This window comes from Kogia breviceps, chromosome 2 (assembly GCF_026419965.1).
Source record: "Kogia breviceps isolate mKogBre1 chromosome 2, mKogBre1 haplotype 1, whole genome shotgun sequence".
Taxonomy (NCBI): domain Eukaryota; kingdom Metazoa; phylum Chordata; class Mammalia; order Artiodactyla; family Physeteridae; genus Kogia; species Kogia breviceps.
In genome coordinates this window covers 55,368,669-55,390,473 of record NC_081311.1, presented here as the reverse complement: position 1 = coordinate 55,390,473, position 21,805 = coordinate 55,368,669, and the positions used below count along the sequence as shown (strand labels likewise).

Below are 21,805 nucleotides of genomic sequence, written 5' to 3'. Positions count from 1 at the left end.
GCAGGAGGTAGGAGTAGCATCCCATACACCACAGCCCTGTGTGCTTCTTAAGGGCTCATCTAGTTATATCTGACTCTCCCTTGGACATGCCATTGCCCCTGCCCCTGTCTGGAGCTCCTGGAGAATGCCAGGTGAATGGATTTGGAGCCTTGAGGGGCTGGGGTAATGAAGACACAGTGGAGAACACCTCTTTGTCCTAGAGCTGGAGCTGTAGGAATATCTGCAGGGTATTTACAGCCTTCTAGAGGACACCAGATGGTAATCAGGGGACCCTGGCTCTACCTCCAGCTTCATCCCACCCTGTGATCTCTGAGTGCCCTTAAGGAACTGTTTCCACCCTCCCTCTTTCCCACTTCATGGCATCTGAGCCTTTTGTCTGGTGCATATAGGTTCAGTACTTGTTCAGTTTCTCTTTGCATTCTGAGGAAACAAAAAGCAGAGGTGGCATAGCCTTGGGAATGAGAGAAAACCCAGCAACCTTATCCAGGGCTGAAGCTGGCCCTCTTTCACCTTTTGGGGAGAGAAGCTGTCAGTGAAAGTTCACTCTGAGGTCACGGACTTGGAGTGTGGCCAGAGGGTGGCAGGAGGGTTTGGCCCCAAGGGCATGGCCTGGGCCTGCTAAGGTGTCACATGCCCCCCAGGGGGAAGAGGCACACCCAAGTACAGCTGGGATTCCCAGCACAGCGTGGGTCGGGACAGTGCGCTGGCACCTTGGTCAGCGTAGCATCAACACGTGTTCTCCCCAATCAGCCATCCTCTCCTCTGGATTAACTCTTGTGTCCCAGAACAGGTTGTCAGGTGTACAAGGCTGCCCTCAGGAAGCCCCCGGGGTACATTGTGTTGTCCCATCAACGACCATTGACAGTAGGGGTTCCCGTAGAGGAGAGCGGGAGCTGGGGTCATGGAGAGAAGTAGGTCCACCCTTCCAGGAACCTCAAGTGCCAAGCCAGAGCATCTGAACTCTGTGGCCAGGAGGTGTGGAGCCTGGTCGAGTCTTGTCATGGGGCACTCCCGGAGTTGAGGAGGGGGACCTGGATTTGGAAGAGCTGTTGTCCAAATCAGGATTTCTCTTTTCAGAACACTGTGCCTTGAGTGACTTCACTTACTCAGCTCCTCAGCACAGTGGGCCGGGAGGCGATGCACCTTTCTGTTTGACAGGTGAAGGCTTAGGGAAATAAAATGCCCTCCCACAGTCTCCCAGCCAAGAAGGTCTGGCTCTCAGTGCCTACCCGCCCCCCCAACCACCCAGGGGCCTCACCCCATGCAAGGCCACAGGGTGACCCAAGAGCCTGCTCCAGCTGCCTGGCCAAGAATGGGAAGCAGCTGGTCCCGGTCAGCTGCCTAGAGTTGCCTCTTTCCTCCCTCTCCCCCCTCTTGTCTGTCCCTCTGCACCACCTCCCTGACTTCCCTGGGGTAGGACACAAAGTCACTCTGCTTGTCTCTGCTTCACCACCACCCTATTCCTCTGCCTCCAGGCAGTGTGTCTGGTGCAGGCTGCAGAGCTGCTACACCTCTCTGAGCTCCTTTACTTTTTTTTTTTTTTTTTTTTTTTTGTGGTACGCGGGCCTCTCACTGTTGTGGTCTCTCCCGTTGCGGAGCACAGGCTCCGGACGCGCAGGCCCAGTGGCCATGGCTCACGGGCCCAGTCGCTCCATGGCATGTGGGATCTTCCTGGACCGGGGCACGAACCCGTGTCCCCTGCATCGGCAGGCGGATTCTCAAACACTGCGCCACCAGGGAAGCCCATCTTTTAAGAGGAGGAAGGCATCAAACTCCATCAGTGCTTGCTTAACTTCCATCACTTTCATACCATTTATACTATGTTTAAAATGGTTCTTTAATCCTTTTAGGTTTGCCATCCCTCCCTTATTTAACCCTGTCCTAAAAAATAATATCCACGAACTCACCAGTGATAATTGTTCTAGAACTCACCAGTGATAATTGTTCTAGTCCAAATACTTCACTATGAAAATGTACAAGTTTTGCCCGTGGACCACCTAAAATCATCTTCGTTCCACCAGTGGTACACACATCACTCTTTGGAAACCCCAGACCTAGTTATCAGAGTCTCTCTCCATCTTAAGATCCTCTGATTAGGGCCGAGTCATTGGGTTTTCCGCTCTTGCCACTCTGGGCCCAATGATGGCCATCCATCCACGCATCCATCCATCCATCTAACAAACATTGCTGAGCACCTGCTGGGTACCAGGCCCTAGGCTAGGCTCTGGGAATCCATAACTGAAAGACATCCCAGCTGACCGGGGAGCCGGATGCAAAGACACCCCACTGGTGTAGTACCACCAAGTTGGGGGTGCGTGACAGGGACACTGAGGACATAGAAGTAGAAGTGAGTGGCTCTGCTGGGGGAAACCAACCAAGAGGGTGACCGTTGAACCAGGCCTTAATGGATGAAGGGGGCCAGGCATTCTGGGCTGAGGCAAAGACGTAGAAGTGTGATCTTCAGAGCACAGTCCAGGAAGGCAGGGAGCAGCCCCACGTGGAGGACACAGGATTAGCGGGGAGTAGTGGGAGGTGGGGGCCAGGCAGAGGAGGACCTAGAGTGACACTGTTACACTCAGGTCACTGTTGAACCCAGGGCCCACGACATCTGCCCCTCTTGGAGTCTGAAAACTAGAAAGGGGCTGGTCAGGATGGGTCCCCTGGAACCCCAGGCTCTGCCACCAGGCTGACCAGCAGGCATGTCCCAAGCTCCTTGGCCCTGGCAATGTCTTGGAATGCAGCCTCTGCTCTGCAGACTGTAGGTATAGTCCCCCCACCGCTGTTGTCGGCACTGCTCTCCCTGGGGGAATCTGAGCTGCAGATGTGCATGGTGATTGAATTGTTTCTGCACACCACTGCTCACACAGCTCCCCTGGGGACCTGCCACTTGCCTGTGCAAGCTGTCAGGAGTTGCGTGTGCTCTATACATCTGGGCCAGCCCTCAAGTGTGTGCATATACCTATGCTTAAGTGTGCAAAGGGGGTACATAATTATGTGGGTGTGCACACACTTATGCAAATGCCTCTCCCCTGGGTGCTTGTGTGTTAAGTGTGCCAGTTAACTTGTTTGGCCTCAAAAGGGAAAAATAAAACGCACTGCTGTTAGTACTGCTGATGTCAGCCCCAGGGAGCTGCCTCCAGGGCTCCAGGACCCCACTTTCCACGGGGCAGCTGAGAGCACCCTCCTCCCCGTTTCTAGGGAGGAGCCTGCTGAGGGCCATGTACCTCCCCCAGCGTTTCAGACCAGGAGGGATGCTTCCAGGGAGCCTGGAGATGACCCAGGGCCCTTCTTAGACCCCGACAGATGGGTTCCAGTCCTGCTCGCCCTTGTCTCCCCTGTGTCCATCCTGCTGCATGAGGACCCGGGACCCGGTGGTTCCCAGGCGCCCTTTCAGCTCTCAACGGTCTACTCTCTGAGCAGCCCTACGTGCCTGAGAGCAGCTAGCTTTTCCTGAGCGTGTCTTCTGTTCTAGGCTCCTTGAGGCTGAACTTGCCCGTGCCCCGCTAGTGGTGAGTTGTGCAGAATGGAAGCTTGGCCCTTTCAAGAGCTCCCCTGGGAGCTGAGAAGACCGGCCAACCCAGATGTCACCATCAGAAAACCTGCCTACGTGCAGTTAGGGCAAGCTGAGCATGAGCTGCAAGGAAAAGTGTGTAGCAGAGAGAGGGGCAGTGTCTGCGGTCTTAGGTGACCCTGGAATAGCGATTCTACCAGAGTTTCCCGGGCCTTCAGGCTCCCCACAGGCCTGCCTTGAGACAGGCTTCGCAGTCAAGCATCCTACACTGGTTGAGATGGCATTTTCCAAACAGCTGGAGCTCCTGACACCAAAATCCTAAGATGCTGAGTTTGAAGGGCTGCCAGCGGCCTGCTAGCCTTCGTTTTACAGATGGGAAAACTGAGGCCTGGAGGAGGGTGGCTGCCTCCAGGCCCCCAAGCTGACTAGCTGTGCATCTCCTGCAGGCTGGTGGCTGCTCAGACGAGGAGAGAGGGCCAGGGGCCACAGGCGGTTGACCGCCTGAGCTCACTCCCCATTGGGAGGCAGGCAGATGGCAAGAAGGGCCGAGGCCGTGGGTACAACTAGGGCCGGGCCAACAGTGATCTCCAGTTGGGAGGGAGCCCGGCCTCGGTGGGCACTGGAGTTGCAGCCACCACGGAGGATTTGTAGCAACTCGACTCTTAGCTTAGAGGAGTCCAGGCTGGGAGGAGAGAGACTGCAGCCAAGCCCAGCAACGCTCCTGCGGCGGAGAGCGACCTCTGCTGGCCGCTGAGCGCGCGCCACTTCCCGGCACTGGCCAACAGGCAGGGAGCCCAGTGGCGCCAGGATGGCCTTAGAAGCAAGTGGATGGGTTTGGACAGGTCGGGTGGAACCAGGGGAACATCGCGTTGGGCTGAGGCACAGCCTTGAGTGGGGACTTCCAGGAGGATCTGACAGTCTTAGAGGAGTTGAAAGAACAACACATTAATGGTTAGAAAGGCAGAGGGTTTGAATCTCAGCCCAACACTGTCCCAGCTGTGTGATCCTGGGCAAGTCACTTCACCTCTCTGAGCCTTTTAGGATTGAGTGAAATATGAGTGCACAGGGCCTGGCCTGGTGCCTAAACACAGCAGTTGCAGAACTAATGGAAGATCTCAGGCTGCCCCTCAGTGAGCTATTAGCTCTCTCATGCCTTCTTCAGCCCTCCTCCTCTCTTCCATATCCATAATCTTTAGTCTTCTAGGCCTTGACCCTTTTTCTGCAGGGGTGGAGCCTCCAGCCCCATCCATTCCTGGTGTTAATAACCCCAATTTCCCAATGATCTTGGTGGTTTAAAAATGTCATCTCACCTGTGAGTATCTCCTTAATCAGCCAGACATTTTGTTCTTTTATAGATTAAGACATACACGACACGCAGTTGTCCCTGTGATGTCTCTCCTGTCAATGCGTTGGGTCTCACAGGTGTCCCAGGCCTAGCCATTCATTTCTTGGTTGCTACAACATGGAGCCCCAGCCTGGGAGAAAAGCCCCCTGGTGTCTAGATCCAGCCCAGACATGCTGTGTGACCTGGGAAACAGCACCTGTGGCCCTCAGACTTCCCAGAATAAAACCAGGGGTAGTGGGAGACCTCAAAACACTTTTGGCCAATGATATCCTGAGCATCTTTGAATCCAGAAGCCAACTCAGTCCAGCCACTGGCCTCTAGAAAAGATTGCCCATGAGCCAGAGTGGAGACAAACCCGACAGTCTATTTCCCCTTTACTGTTTGCTTCCTCGGGGGAAACCTGTGACCCCCTGCCACAGCTCAACAGGGAAGGACAACCTCTGGGCCCCCAGGTGGCTGTCTGGGTGAGTCTGGACTCCTGGTGCCTGCTTGGGGCTTCCCTGGGTGGGCTGAGCAGCCCCAGTCCCCAGAAATGATCTGTCAGTCATTCTACAAGCATTTATCAAGGCCCCACTAGGTCTCTGACACTAGAGGCAAAAGGCCGTGCCCATCCTGGGAAAAGTTCCTACTTTTCTTTCTTTCTCTTTTTTTTTTTTTGGCTGAGCCGGGTCTTAGTTGCAGCACACGGGATCTTCATTGCGGCACGCAGACTCTTAGTTGTGGCATGCAAACTCTTAGTTACAGTGTGCATGCGAGATCTAGTTCCCCAACCAGGGATCGAACCCAGGCCCCCTGCATTGGGAGTGTGGAGTCTTACCCACTGGACCACCAGGGAAGTCCCCCAAAAGTTCCTACTTAGAGACAGAGTGTTGTGTGGCCACCTAATCCCTCACCAGATTTCCACAGTGCAGGTTTCTAGCCCCCTGGGCAGTTAGCTTCATCAACAGCACCCCCTGCTGGCCTCTTGGGCCACCACAGGCCCTTTGTCCTGGTTGGCTGCAGCCTGCAGCCAGGGGATTGAAGCCTGCACAGGCCTGGGGTTTCTTTGTATTTTCCTTCAGGCTTCTCCTGACTTGGTGCAGGCCTTTGTTTTTTTCTGGGTTTTTTTTTTTTTTTTTGGCTGTGTTGGGTCTTCGTTGCTGTGTGCAGGCTTTCTCTAGTTGCATCAAGCGGGGGCTACTCTTCGTTCCGGTACATAGGCTTCTCGTTGCAGTGGCTTCTCTTGTTGCGGAGCACAGGCTCTAGGCGTGCGGGCCTCAGTAGTTGTGGCATGTGGGCTCAGTAGTCGTGGCTAGCGGGCTATAGAGCACAGGCTCAGTAGCTGTGGTGCACGGGCTTCATTGCTCTGTGACATGTGGGATCTTCCCTGACCAGGGACTGAACCCGTGTCCCCTGCATTGGCAGGCGGATTCTTAACCACTGCGCCACCAGGGAAGTCCCGAGGCCTTTGTTTAATGAGTCCCTTTGGTTTGGCATCCCTGCTCCACTGACTGTGGAAATGGCACTCTCTAATTGGGACCCTGGCAGCCAGTGTTCACTCATGTCCTGGGTGGGGCTGGAAAGACCCAGCTCCCTGTTTACCTCACCAGACCAGGTACCTGGGAGACCACCAGGGTCTCTTCCACTCAGATGGCATCTGGCACCAGGAACTGAAGTGGCCTCACCGAAGGTGGCATTGGCTCACTCCTGCTCTGGGCTCCACCCATGTCCCTGCTTCCCCCACCAGGGTTTGTCCCTGGTCCCTGGAGTCCTCGTCATGTGAGCACTGGCTGAGGTTCCATGCAGGTAAACTCAGCAGGAGAAACCCAGCCCCTGCTTGGGGGACCTACAGGTGTAGCAAGGAGAGTAACCCTGTTACCACTCTCCCCGCTGACACACACACACCTACAAGACGGTGGTACCCTCCTCCCTCCCTGGCCCATCCCGAGTACCTGTACAAAAGTTTTGGTTGTAGTGGGAAAGCCAGGATTCTGGAGCTGCTACTATCACCCCTGAGCTTCAGTTTCCTCATCTGTAAAGTGGGGATACAGTAACAGTGTCCTTGCCTAGTGCCTGGACCAGCACCTAACTTATAAGAGGAACTCAACAAACAGTCACCTAGTAGGTGACATGGAGTGGATATGGGGTTACACCAAGAGTTCCATGAACTCAAGAAACTGATTTCATTTTCATCTCTCATGCCCCGTAGAGCTAGCACAGTATAGATATTGATAAGTGTTTACTAGGTGAGTTGAAAGCATGCATGGATTGGGCAAAAGGGGAGGCTGAAGATGTTTGGGTGGGTGGGTGGATGGACAGACGGGCATTTAAATGGATAAGTAATGGAGAAGTTGGATATCTGGGTATGTAAATGTGTGATAGTGGTGTGAATGGAGGGATGCTGGTGGGGTGAAGGTAGGAGAAATCAATGTGGGGATGCTACTACCCCCATTTTTACCTTTTTGCTGGAAAGCTCCAAGATAAGGTGAATCCAGCAAGCATTTACCAAAGTACAAATGCCTACATGACCCAGAAACTCCACTTCCAAGAGTGTGTTCTCTAGATTAAGTCACACATAATGATGTGGCTGATATAAAAAGTGATCCTTCAACACTGTTTGCAATAATAAAATCTGGGGACAGCTCAGGCAGGCCTCATCACTTGGGCTAGAGTGTGAGCCCCTGGAGTAGAAGGGCCTCTTCTAGGACCTTGGGCCTCAGGACAGCACCTGGCAGGGGTGGACATTCAGATGGCAGTTGGATAAATGATTCATCAGTGCCTGGGAATACTGTGCAGCCATTAAGAAATGAAAAGGCTCTTTATGTCTTGATGTAGAATAAACCTTGAGATATTATTAAGAGGAAAAAAGCAAGGTCAAGATAGTGTGTACAGAATGTTATCGTTTTATGAGTTTTTTTTAAGGAGTGGCGGGGGTAGTACACATAGATATTTGCTTCTCTAAGATGAGTCCCTCAGAAGGAGACGGATGACACTGGTTCTCTCTGGAAAGGCCCCTGGGGGCTGAACAAGGCCAGCACTTCACTGGACACCTGTGATTTTTGAACCACGCAAATGAGTTGCCTTTTCAAGCACAAATGGAACAATAAGAAGTGCTTTAAAGGAGCTGTGTAGTGAAGAACTCCTTGGAAGAGGAACAGGGCATTCTTCACGAGGCTGTGGCCAGGCATGGTGTCAGTTTCCCCAACCAGGGTGTCCGTGCTGGGGGTAGAGAGCCAGGGCATGGGAGCAGACAGGCAGATAGACACGGTCCAAGCTTCCACTAGCCATGGGACTTGGCAGATGTCAGACCTCAGTTTCCTCATCTGTAAAATGGAGATGCTTCTAGTCTTATTACAGAGTAGGCGTGAGGAGTCAAGAAGAGAATGCAAGGTCCCAGCCTTCAGAAAGTCCTTGGTAGATGGGACCTGGTGACACGGACAGAGATGAGGGGCCTTCAGAGGGCAGTGTTTTGGGATAGCAGAGAAGGCCAGGTGCTGGGGGCCTCTGTTGAGCACTCTGTGTCTGACCCATGTGTCTGCAGCCTGGCTTATGTGAGGGCAAACAGCCAGTGATGAGCAGACTTATGCTTTGGCCCAAGGACCTGGACCCATGAGCAGTGGGGGTACCAGAGGTGAAACCTCTCTCCTCTCTCTTCTCTCTCTGTCTCGCTGCCTCTCCTCCTCCATCGCTATCTCCATCTCTGCCTTTGCAGTCGAGGCCTCCCTGGAGAGGCCTGGGGGCTCCAGGGGCCTCCTCACATGCATGTTCATGTGCCCCAGGCCCAGCGCCATTCAGGAAGAGTGAGCCTGTTGAGTGTGACAGCTGTGTCCCCCAACCACTCGGCCGTGAACTGGCAGTCAGAGCCCCGGGGCCTCGTTCGAGCTCTGACACAGGTTCCCTGTGCCACCCTCGTAACTCCCTCCTCTCTCTGAGCCTCAGTCTCCTTATCTGGAAAAGGGGGGCGGTGCTGAGGGCTGCCCTCCTTCTTCCCCAGGAGGGCAAAGGGGAAACATGGAATTGTGGTTTGCAAACTCTAAGGCGTCGGGGATTTGGGGAGGGCACCCATGACGGGGCTGCTGCACTTAGACCACACATGCAGTCAGGGTTGTCATGTGGGAAGATCCCTGCGCACACGTGCACACACACGCACACACAGCCACAGCCACATCGAGTGGGTAAGCCCTGTGCCGGGAACCTGCGGATGGAGCCGTCGTCCCTGCCACCGCCGCCCAACACACACGTGTGTGTAGAAATGCGTGGTGGACACGCCTGCCCGGTGCCCACATGAGCCCCCCATAGAGAACACCCAGGAGCACCTCCTGCCCTCAGCCCAGATGGGGTTCCCCCAGGGCTGAGCGTGGAGAAGCGCTGGCTGACCCCGGCCGCAGTTCCTCCTTCCAGCGTGGGGCTGCCCGGGGCAGAGGCCACCACAGCTCACGAAGGGCCCTGGAACCCGCTGGGAGCCACTGAGGCCAGCACACCTGTGCCGGGGCAGGAGGGTGGCGATGAGGCCAGCACAACCCCGGTGACACCCTCTCTCCTCTGTCTTCACAGGCTGGACAACGTTCATGGCTCTCGGGTAGAACCCAGTGAAACGGCCAGAATGAATTCTATGGACAGGCACATCCAACAGACCAATGACCGACTGCAGTGCATCAAGCAGGTGGGTGTGCGGCCCGGGCTTGCTCCTCCACCCCTGGCAGCCAGGCCCGCTGGCGAGGGCAGGGCAGGCGAGGCGGGCAGAGCACTACGCAGCTCTGCACTGTGTAGCTGAGCACCGAAGGTGCTGGGTGGAGGTGACAGTGGGCAAGGCTGACTGCCTAAGTCTCCCCAGCTGCCCACCTCGTGAGAATGTGGCTGGCATGGACCAGCCTCACACTGGAATCACTCACCTGGGTTCAAATGCCGGCTCTCTCCTGTCCCTTCCCTTCGCTTCCCAGCTGGATGACTCTGGGCCAGTGTCGTGCCCTTTCTGAGCTCTGCTGTGCACTCTGGGCTGTTGTGAGGATGCAGTGAAATGCCTGATCTCCTTCCCGGACCCAGGCTCCCCACTTCTCTGCTCCAGGGGGTTCTCTGTAAAGAACTAGAAAAGGAAAGGTCCTGGGAAATTCAACCGTCTTACAGAAAAGAAAACCAACGCCCAGAAGGGGGAAGGGAGTCACCCGAAGTCACACAGTCCAGCCCCACTGATGCCAGGAGGGCCTCGTCCCAGAGGGTACAAGTTCTCCCTCCTGCCTTTGCTCACACCAAGCTTAAGATGCAATTTGCCTGCCGGTACCCTGTCTGGATTGTTCACGGTGGGCTCAGAGGTCCCCACTTGAAGAAGCCTGGTTACGCTTGGGCAGGCAGATGCCCCCCAGTGGTGACCAAGAGTGATGGCGGCCACCCTCTGGGCTCAGCCTCCCTGCAGCCCAGGCCAGCAGTGTCCCTGCACAGGCTCCGGTGTTGTTTTACTCCAGGAAGGAGCAGGTATGGCAGAAGGGGCAGAGGCTTTGACATCAAACCAACCCGAGCCCAAATCCTCACGCCTCCACATACCCGCCCACGGTATAATCTCAGGCCTGTCCCTCTGAGCCTCAGTTTTCCCCGTGAAGTGGGTCCAATAAGGCCGACCTCGTCGCACGCTCTGAGGACATTGTGGGCCTAGCACGTAGCCCAGGCTGGCACGTGGCAGGTAATCAGCTCACTGTGGCGGGGGCTCTTGTCCTCAGTGTCTCAGGGACAGGGAGGGGACAGCTGTGGCGAGGGCCCTGGCTTAGGCGGGCTTAGCTGGCAGCTGGGGGAGCCAGCATAGCCCTGTGCCCTCAGGACCCCGGGGGGAGGCAGGGGCAGAGCTCACAGTGCCCCCCACACACAGCATGCCCCCCCCTCCACAGCATGCCCCACCCCCACCCCAACACCAGGGCCCAGTGGAGCTGAGGCTAGTCGGCAGGCATGAGGGATGTGTGCTGTCCCATTAGCATCATGCAGGGCAATCTCGGAAGCCTGGGCCGGGTCTGAGGAGAGGAAATTGAAGAAGACTTGTTACAGATTGAACTCCGCGGAACAGCTCTCCCAAACGCCAATTACGCCTCTGTTCCCCATCACAGAATAGAAACCAGAAGATGGGCTCCTCCTCCCCTGCCCTTCCCTCCTCCTCCCTCTCCTCCTTCTCCTCCGCCTCTAGGCTCTGCGGGACTCTCTCCCAGCTCTGCCTTTGACCCAGTTTCTTCCGCCCATGAGGGATCAGCTGTCAATGGCTCCACCCTCAATAATACAGTCAAGCCCCTATGCCAGAGCCCTCTGTGTGCTGGGCAAACAGCTCCCCCTAAAACCTCCTCACAACTTGACTTTTCTCTCTGCATCTGATTCCCTGCAGGAATCAGAGTGCCCTTTAGTCCCTGGGCCTCCCAGGGATCCAGCGGGGGCAGAAGCCCACCCAGGAGCAGCCCTCTCGAAGCATGGCACACAGGACTCAGATTTACCAGTCAGCAAACCTGAGCCCCCGTTCCACCACTCACTGGTTTCCTGACCTTGGTTAAGTCACCGCTTCATCTCCCGTTGTCTGTAAATGGGCATCGTGATGCATACCCAGCCATTGGGTCCCAGAGCTGCTGAAAAGCCAGGGATCGCCTCCACTGCCCTCCCCTGGCCTGCCCTGCACACACACACACACACACACACACACACACACACACACACACAGAGCTCTGCGTTTGGACCAGAAAGTGGCACACCTCTGAGGGTGAGCAGGCTGTCCAGAGGCCCCCCCCAACCCCGGGCTATCCAGAGCTCCCTGTGTGTCCTCCACGCCCCCGCCCGCACTTCCAGGCAGACACAGCTCAGCACTGATGTCTGTCTGCTCCTCAGCTGCTCCAGAGGGCGACCGCGGCTGGCTGAAGACTGTTGATTCTCAGATGTCCCGTATCCTAATCAGAAGAGAAAGGTCTGCGTGCCCTGAGGATGATGCATGTGTTGGCTGTGCCTACCTCTGGCTGGTGGAGCTGTGGCTCCCATCGGGGGCCTCACAGCCTCCGACTCTCGGTCCTGCCCGACTTCTACAGCGCAGCCTTCCCTGTCCACCCACCCCGGTTCTAGCCACTGCTGGCACTTGCCAGCCCCCGAGCACCCGGCTGTCCATCTTCCCTCCAGGCCTCTGTCTCAGCTCACTTTCTCCTTTCTCAGCCTCAGGTACAGGGAGAACCAGTGCCCCCTCTACAGCATGCCCTACTCATGTCCCCACGGTCTTATCTGGGCTACACGTGCAAAGCCATGCAAATCAGCTACTTCCTGCACAGCAACCTCCCCAAACCCCAGGTGCCCTTTTGAGTATCTGCACTTCCCATTTCTGAGCCCTGGTGCTTCCTGGGCACCCAGCTACCTCACCCATCCTGCTCTTTCTCCCTTAAGATACAAGCCCTGCAAGGTATACGTCAGGTCTCCCACCAGGCTGAGTTCCTCAGGGGCAGAGGATGTGCCGTATTCCTCTGTAAGTCAGCAGAGTCCAGGCCAGGGTGGGGCCCAGATATGTTGGGGAAGAATGAGAGAGGGGTGGACTGACAGATCAATAGCTAAGGGAATGAATGGATGGGTGGATGGATGGACAAATGGAAAGGCAGTTAGGTGAGCAGATGGTAGGTGGATATAGATGATGGATAGATGAATGAATGGATAAGTGGGTGGTTGGATAAGTTCTGGATGGATAGGAAGCTAGGTAGATGAATGGATGGATGAGTGATGCATAAAGTAGTAAATGGATGAATGGGTTGGTGGGCGAGTAGATAGATGCATGGATGAATTGATTGATTTTTGGATGGATGGATGGGTAGATGGATGGATGGATCATTTGATTCACAGATGAACTGATAAAATGCATTCATCACTCGGTCTGGGTAGCCAGTCCCTAATCTGGGCCTTGTTGTCCCCAACTCCTGCTCCAACAGACTCAGTGGCCAGTGGATATAGCCCAGGAGGATCTTCTGAGAAATTGTAGAGATGGGCAGGCTTCCTGGGGAGGGATGAGGTATTAGTATCCAGTAACAGCCACAGCCACGGAGGCCTCTGCCTGTGATTCAAATCTGTGCTCCCATCCCCATATCATCAAAGGGTAGCCAAGCTCAGCGCACCCAGCCCTGGCCCCTCCACTGGGGACCCGTTCTGAAGCTGCCAGATTGCTGGCCAGCTCTGCAGATGGACCATCCTTTGGCCAGCTAGCTTCTCACTAACCATTAATGCATGGATTTGGCCTCGTGCCAGTTTGGGGGGTTCTGGAGGTGAATTGGGCCCTAATTCTGCTCTCAAGGAGCTTGCAGGAGAAACAAGAAACTGTACAGAGGTGCTAGCATATTGAGCAATAACAGTCTTTACCTGACACCTACTCTGTAATGGGGATGTCATGACGAATGTTGTTTCTAAACTTTGCAGCAGCCCTGCAAGCTGTCCCCACCCCATTTTGCAGATGAGAGATCTGAAGCTCAGGAACACACCCAGGCTGTGTGACTCAGTGGCCGAGATGGGGTTTGGGCCAGGTCTATCCTGTTGACTTCACTGCATCACGTAGCCACCTTGTAGTCTAAACAGATGACAAAAGCACAGAGAGGGCAGGAGGTTTGGCCAAGGCCACAGAGCCACAGAGCAGTAGCTACTGAATGAGGTGCTTGACGTCCTTTCTACCAATGACTTGCACCCATGAGTCACTACCCATAGCCCAAGCCGAAGGCCACGTGAACTGGCTGGGTTGAGAGCGGAGAAGCTCAGAGGTGGGCTGGACCGATATGGGAGGCTGGGTGCTTGGGGGCCAGAACAAAACTGGGCCCATGAGACTGGGAGCCCAAAGCCCCAAAGAGGTGTGCCTAGGGTGGGAGGGCTGTAGGTGGGCAACTCTGAGAGCACCAGTCAGTCGGTGGTTGCTGACCCTGCTAATTGGGTGTGACATCATGGAAATAAACGGAATAACTCAGTTAGCAGAGGGAGACTGCTAGGCAGGGAATTAACCGATTTGCATGGCTTTCCACGTGGAGACCAGGTGCTGCCCGTGGCCTTGGAGGGGGCAGGTTTTAGAGAGGGCACAGGCGGCAGAGGTGAGGGTCCAGTGCTGCCCTCTCAAAGGGTCTGCTTCTAGCTGTGGAAGTCCTCCTGTCTTCTGCAGGAAGATCACGCGCAGGGAGCTCTGTCTTTGCAGAAAGAGCCATGTGTGGGGGCTAGTGCGGGAGCTGCCGAGTGCACAGCGGAGCCTTTGGGAGACAGAGTCGGGACCAAGGGCAGCCCCACGCATGGGAGCATCCCACGCTGCAGGTGCTCCGCCGGGGGCCATAAAAGCCTCATCTTGTTTAATCCTCACCGTGGACCCATAGCGGAGGGCTGTGTTGCTGCACGCTTGCCCTCTTTCTTTCCTTCATCTCTCCCTCTCCCTTTGCTCCCACAGAGGGAGGATACTCCAATTCATTTCTCTTCCCTCCATCCACTTTAAAATCTTGCCTTTCACAAACCACGTTGTAATAGCAGTGACGAAACCCTAAGCAAGACAAAAATTCCCACCACCAAGCCGTGATCTGCCATCCCCATTTTACAGATGAGGTGACTGAGGCTCAGAGAAGGGAGGGGATGCCGTAGGTCAGTAGAGAGTTGTGGATGAAGGCAGTGTGACTCCAGGGCGCCAGCCCCACAGGGGCTCCCCCGGCACATTCGGCTCGCCTCCCAATTCCAGGACCTGGCAGCTCCTAAGATCCCTCCCTGCCTTGGCTCTGAGACAGACTCTCACTGCAAGTTGGGAGAGAGCCACTGCCCTGGGGACAGCTGCTGTTCCCAGTCTCTCCCAGCACTGAGGACACAGGGATCCCAGAAGGTACCACCATCCACTTTGCAGCTGGCTTATACTCCAACCCCTGTGGACACCTTCTAGGTGTCCTGATGGAGGACCCACAGGTGGTCACACCCAGCCCTGGAGTCCCAGCTCGGCCTCAACCTGCTTCATGACCCTGGACTCAGTGCCTAGTTCAGTCTGGCCTGGGAAGACACGGATAAGTGTTAAGGAAGGAAGGGGTAGCCGTGGAAGCCACCCTCCACCCCTGTCAGCCCCGTGGCCTGGCTCTGAAGCAGGATCTAGATGCTTTGGCACCAGAATTCATTCTCTGTTAACTCAGACCCCGTAATTGGGCGGGGCCCGCACCCCTGAGCTGAGCCAGACTGAGCCCAGGACATCTGGGTTTGGGGAACAGGAGTGGCTAAGCCACATACACCTGACCACGGTGTGATAGTAACCTGGGCACAGTGTGCTTGAGTGCACCTTCCCAGCTGAGTGTGGCCTGGAGGCCTCTTTCTGACACCCCTGCTCTGGCTATTTGGCTATGGCAGGGCTTGCTGAAGCCGGAGCAGGCAGCATGGTGGTGGTGGTTCCTGGGGCAGGGGTGGGGGTGGGTGCTCATCAAGAAGGAATCTCTAGGGCCAGTCTGTTCTGACTCAGAGAGAGCCAGCAGCCCCAAGGATGGGAGCCACATGCCACCCTCCTGAAGCCCACAGGGTTTCCTACCCCAGTGCCAGCATCCAGAAGACATTTTAATATCTAATATTAGTGCCCTTTTCTAGACCCTGGTTTTTCTATCTTTGCAATGGGGCCGCTAATCCCCATGCCACCAGGAACTGGGCTGGGGTTAGAGATGCAGAGGGAAGGTGGATGAGAAGGAGTTTGAGAAAACTCATTCCTCCTGGCCTGCCCCTTTCTGTGTGTCTCCTCCCCAGGGATGCCTGGGGTCTTTGCAGCCCCAGACTCTCTCACACTAACGTGTGCTGGCCTCACTCCTGGAGCCTCATGCTGCCTCTCCTTTCCCTCTCCCACAGCACTTACAGAACCCTGCCAACTTCCACAATGCTGCCACGGAGCTACTGGACTGGTGCGGAGACCCGCGAGCCTTCCAGCGGCCCTTTGAGCAGAGCCTGATGGGCTGTTTGACGGTGAGTCTGTACTCACCCCGCCTGTGCCTGCACCCAGGGAGGATGGCTAGGAACTAGTGCGCCTGTCCAGGCTGCTGCTGGAGGGGCGGGCCCTTCTGTGTGTACCCCTGACACACATACACCCGCAGGGAACCTGGTCTGATGGGGAGACAGAGTCCTCGGGATTACATGGGTTTTTTACACTTGGTGAGAAAGACACAGATCCTACATTGAAGAGTTCCAAGTCTGATGGGAGTAAATGTTCCATCATAAGTAAAGCAGAGAGACTCTTGAAGGGTTTTCAGCCCTCCTTTTATCCAGTCATTCTTTCATTCACTTAGGTAAACATCTTTTGAGCTCTTTTTATAGTCAGTCATCCATCTCTCCATTCATGTAAGCGTTTATTGAGCTCCTATTACATCCATCCATCCATCCAAATGAACACTGACTGATCCCTCGTTTATCATGTACAATCCTCTCTGCTAAGTCCTGGGAAACTGAAGATGAGTAAGACCTTGCCAAGCCTGATTCCCTCTTTAGTGGGGAGACAGATGTGGAAAGAGACGGTTGAGAAAATTGTGTACAAAATGGAGGCAGCATAGAGAAGGGAAGTGTTATTGCCCTGGGTGGTGGGCAGGTTGCAGAAAACTGAGAAAAGGAGCCACTTCTACAACTGCAGGAGTTTGATACATCTGCACAAGCAGCTGAGGACAGCGAGAGCATTCTAGGCACATGGAATGGCACCCACCAAGGCCCAGATGTGCAACAGAACCCAGGGAACTGAAATTAACTCAGCTTGGTAAAGGTCTAGGATACAAGCTGGGCAGAGGCCAGGCCCAGAGCTAGCGGTATCGTTTGCCAAGCTTCAGAGCTTGCCGGCTGACAGCCACGTGGAAGGAGCTCAAAGCTTATGCTTGTCCCCAGCCACGTGGCCTGTATCCATAAGTGTGAGGGCACCTCTGCGGCCAGTGAGGACAGCTGCTCAGAGGGTCCTGAGTCAGCTTTAAAGGGAACGTGAGTAAACAGGTTGCTGGGGAGCCCAGCTACCCCAAAGCTTGGAGAGCAGAGGCCAAGACTTACGCCTGGTTAGGCGGGAACAATAGGTAAAATTCAAGGGCACCATGTTTTCTGAAAACCTCCAGACAAGAGAGAGGTGAAAGGCCATCACTGCAGAACACCTCTTCTATGCCTGACACTGAGCTTGGCCCACTGGATATGCCTTCTCACTGTATCCTCAGAGAAGTCTGGTCCTGCCTTCTTCCCCATTTCATAGAGAAGGAAACTGAGATGTTGTGACTGACTTCCCAAGTTCACACAGCCAGTTAGAAGTGGACCTGGATTCAAGTCAAGACCCATCTGCCTCTAGAGGGGATATTTCTGGCCATTAGGGGTGCGAAGCAGGGATGCAGCCAAGACCCTCCCCGGGCTCCTCCATTTGTCTGAAGCTGACACCATCTGGCTCCCTCAGGGCCACTGGGCCAAATCAGGCGGCAGCCTGCACTGCCCAGCGCTCCTTATCCTCCAGCCCCCTGAGCTCCCCCTCCCTCACCCAGCTCCCTTAATCCTCTTTGTGGGGATCCTGGGTCAGGCTAAGCCCTGCGGACAGAGACAGATGTTCCTCCCAGCCCAGCTGCTGGTAGCCGTAAGTGAAGGAGGGGGGGGGGGGCGCCATGCTCACCCAGCACCCCACCCCAAGCCTGGCCCTGCCTAGGAGGTGGGGACCTGAGGCTGAATCCAACAATGGCCCTGGCCAGGCTGGCTGGGCAGATGGACAGGAGATGACTAGAAACTGGCCCTGCCCCAGCCCTGTCATTCATCTATTCATTCAACAAACACTCACAGAGTCCCTGCTGTGGGCAGGTCCTGCACAGGGGCCCCCTGAAGAGAGTGCAATGAGCACAATGGGCCTCTCTCAAACAGCTTACCTTCCAATGGGGAGGCAGATGCTAAACACATAAGGAGTAAGTAAGGATGTAACCCAGCGCCCTGTAAGAGGGGGCAGGGTGGTGGTCAGGAAAAGTCTCGGTGGAGGTGACCTCCAGCTGAGACCTGAAGAGCAAAAAGGAGTCAGCCAGGGGAAGATGAGAGAGAAGGGTGCTCCAGGCAGAGGGAACTGCTAGTGCAAAGGCCCTGAGGCTTGATTTGTTCAAGGAACAGACAGAAGTCTCAGATGTCTGGAGCACAGGAGAGGGAGAGGGGTGCAAGATGAGGTCGAAGGGGGAAGCAGAAACCAACTAACACAGAGCCTCCAAACTAAGTGAGAAGAGTTTGGAGATGATTTGAAGGGCAATGGGGAGCCCTTGAAGGGTCTTAAGCAAGTGAGGGATGGGATGGGATTTGTGTGAGCTCTGAAGGGGAGCATCCTTGGAGGGTGGGATGGAGGGATTCTGGAGGTCTTCCTGGAGGAGGGAGCCCAAGGAAAACTGTAGGATCTGACTGGCAGGGGATGAGACCACAGGAAACTGTGTAGACAAAAGCCCAGTGCCAGCTCTGCACCCCAGTTTAAGGCATACACTTGGTCGAATGGCCAGCTCTGACCCACACCCAAACCCCCGACCTGCCGCTTAGCCAGAAAGGGGACTTTGGGCCACTGGCCACAGCCGTAGAGACCTGAGTCTGACTGTCATTTGGAGCACAATAGAACCAGCAGCAGGTAAGGTTGGGGGGCGGGGGGGGGTGGTCATAGAAGACACCCTTGGTGCCCACAGCATTTTCCTGGCACTGTCTCCTTGCATCCTTATGAAGACCCTGCAAGGGGGCAGGGAAAGGCTTATCAATGCTATTTTACAAATAAGGCAACAGAGAAGGGGGGCAGCTTGCTGCAGTCCCAGGCTGGTACCACTGACCCCCCAGGAGCCCTAGGGCCTTGCTTGCTGCCAGTCCTCTTATTCCCCTGGGCATCCTCAGCCCCAGCTGTGCCCCATGGGGAGGGATGAGATAGGACAGGTGAGAGATCCCAAGGGGCCTAGGCAGGGCTAGGCTGCCGAGTACCCCCCATCCTGCTCCACAACACACACACGCACACACACAACACACACACACACACACACACACACACACACACACGCACGCACTTGCACCGCTTCCCATTCAGGGGGCAGCCTGAGCCCTCCAGGTTGCTATCATCCTCTGCATGACCTCTGGAAACAAATTCCTCTGGATCCGGCTTACTTGGAGGATATAAATTAAAAACCACTTAGCCTTGGGCAGTAAATGGACACATTTTTGGGACACTGGCAGCCCCCTGCCCCACTCTCTCCTTCATGCCCTCTGACGCCAGGATGCAGAAGTGCAGGAGCCCCACCGCACCTCCTGAGGGGCATCAGCACGGGCACTACTTACTCTTCAGGACCAAGTTCTTCCCTGGCCCCTCCCTTAGCAGCAGGGCTGAGCCCCCTCTCTGGGGGTCCCCCTCAAAGTCAGGCCTCTCTGGACTTGCTCCTCCTTCCTCCCCTGAGGTGGAACATGCTTGATCTGCTCGAGGAACAGAAAGAAGGCTGAGGCGGCCAGAGCATAGGAGAGGGGAGACGGGTACGAGAGGAGGTGGGAAAGGGAGACAGAAACCAGTTAGCACAGCAGCAGTGCCCTCCCCGTCTCTCCAGGAAGGAATTCCCCACAGCCTCAGAGTGTTCACTGCTGAAACCATGGGTGTATGGTCACAGACAGCATTCACTGAGCTGTGTGCCTGGTCCTGGCTGTCATCCTTGCAAGGAGGAGATTTTGTACGCATTCCACAGATGAGGAGACTGAGGCCCAGAGAGGTTAAATCACCTAGGTGAGATACAACAACGAATAATTGGCAGATCCAGAACTCCGTCTCATGCCTGACTCCAAAGCAGCAGCAGCAGTGGCCACAAGTACCTGTCCACCCCTGTATTGAGAATGGTAGCAAAGTAGGAAATGAGGGCTCTGCCCTGAGGGGCTTAGGGTATAGCTATGAGACAGAACTGGGACACATGGAACTGGCAGAGCCCATCACACACAACCTTGGAAATGAGAGACATCCTTGTACCTTTACAGAAGAGGAACCTGAGGCTCAGAGAGGTTAAGTAACTTGCCTTAGGTTGCACAGTATAGGATGGAGCAGGATTGGAGCACAGGCCAGTTCCCCTGACTGCCTCATAGAAAGTCAGAGTCCAGCCACCAGCTGGGAGCAGAAACCCCTTCTTTAGCATTTCCCAGACAGCCTGTCCTGCTTCACGGCCAGGAGGCTCACTGCTTTTCAAGACAACACACTCCCTTTATGGGACTAACGAAACTGTCACATGCCTTTGAATATGCCCCCTCTCTTGCCTCTGGACTTCAGTTTCCCTCTCTGTGGCATGAGGGGCTGGACTCCCTGACCTATAGGGCCCCAGGGTCTAGGTCTCAGACAGCCAGGCTCCACCGGTCAGCCTTAGGAGCACCTCGAGGGCTGGGCCGAGCCGAGCTGGCTGGACCCAGGCAGCCAGCAGAGGGCAGCAGCTCTGTGGCCGCCCACCGCAGGCCTTTGTTGGGGAGAGGTCTTCACTGAGGGGTCTTTACGCCCATTGGGGTGGGAGAAGGCCTCTGAAACACGACAGGAGGCCGCTCAGCTGAGCCCACCCTCCCCACAACAGTCAATCAGACTCACCTCACCGGACTTTCCGGGGGTCCTTAGACTGGGTCAGGGGAAGCCAGGGGCTGCACCAGGTACTCTAGAATCGCAGGGTCCAGCTTAGCCTGCTCTGCCACACCTATGCTGTGTGACCTTCAGCCAGGCCCTACCCTCTCTGTCTTGTTAAAAGGAGACTGTTGGAACCCATGGCCGTTCTGAACACTGGGCTCAGGGCATTTGGTGACAGATACTTCCAGGCCTGCAGGAGAGCCCTTAGAACCAGTACCAGGCCCCTCTTGCTCAACATAGCTAGTTTCTTTCTTTCTTTTTTCTTGGAACCAGAGCAACAGGATTAGCCAGTATTGGCCAAACAGAAGGACCTTTGCCTTTCTGCCCTCAACTCAGAGCCTGAGGGCTCTCCATGCAGGTTGGGAGTTATGGCCTTAACCCTTTGTGGGCTGAAAAAGAAGTCCTCGCATGGAAAGAGCCCAGGCTTTGCAGCCTTACTGCCTGGCATCGCACCCTAGCTCTCTCACAAACAAGCGTTGTAACCTCAGGCTGTTTTTCATCCTCAGTCTCCTCATCTGTAAAACAGAGATAGTAATAACACTTCGTGGAACTGTTGTGAGAATTTGGCACCTCACTGCTTATGAAGGAAACATTGACTTAGCCCTCGTATCTGCGAGTGAGCATCTTATTACACCCCTGTGTCCACATAGCCCACAAACAGCAGCTTCACTGATGCAAAAGTCCAAACAAACCGCCTGCGCTCACTCGCATCCACCCCAAGGCTCGCCTACCAGTGAGGGCACCATAGTCAACATCTGAGCTGAAGTGACCCTTCCAGAACCGTTCTCCCCATTGTACAGTGTCTGTCTCCAGAACTGAAATACTCAACAGGCCTTAGAGAATTAGGGGCCTTGGTTTTTCTGCTTGGACAGTGAGACTAACACTGAAGAAGACCCGGCCCTGGGATGGCTCAGTGACTCTGGAACGTGGCGTGCGTGTGGTGGACCGTGCAAGGTGGGGCAGGCAGGGTGCATAAGAACTGCAGTACAGGGGCAGATAGAGCCCGTGGGAAAGAGGCCTGGGGAGACAGAAGACTTCTGCGTCAGGAGTTTCTCTTTGCAGCGGAGACGCTGAGCAAACATTCTAACCTGAGAAAGTCCTTTTTCCTCCCTGCACAGGGAGCTCCCAGGAGATGGAGGTGGGGAGGCAGGGCAAGAGGCTCTGGTGGTCCTGGGAAGGGAGGATCCACTGGCTCCTTCCTGGTGTAGCACGGACACTCTCTCTGGGCCTCAAGTGTCCATATATGGTAAATGAGGGGGCTGGCCTAGATAAGTGGGTTTCCCACACTTTGTAGCTCTAGAGCCCTTGTAACGAACCCCTAAAATATAAAGCATATAATGGGGAACTGTTCTAATGGCTGCAGGGGCCCGGTCAGAACCCATGGCAGCCTCGGCCCTCTGAGGACCTCCGAGCGCCT

At 55.3% G+C, this 21,805-nt stretch overlaps 1 protein-coding gene across 3 annotated transcripts in view; it reads left to right on the top strand.

Annotated features, from left to right (window-relative positions):
• The window catches only part of ZMIZ1 (zinc finger MIZ-type containing 1), a 166,964-nt gene that overhangs the window by 50,357 nt on the left and 94,802 nt on the right, over positions 1-21,805 (top strand). For all 3 annotated transcript variants that reach the window (XM_059054273.2, XM_059054274.2, XM_059054272.2), the window contains exons 3-4: positions 9,390-9,498; positions 15,651-15,764. In XM_059054273.2, the coding sequence (XP_058910256.1) occupies positions 9,439-9,498; positions 15,651-15,764 (174 nt within the window). In that variant the 5' untranslated portion in view covers positions 9,390-9,438. The remainder of the gene's footprint in view (positions 1-9,389; positions 9,499-15,650; positions 15,765-21,805) is intronic.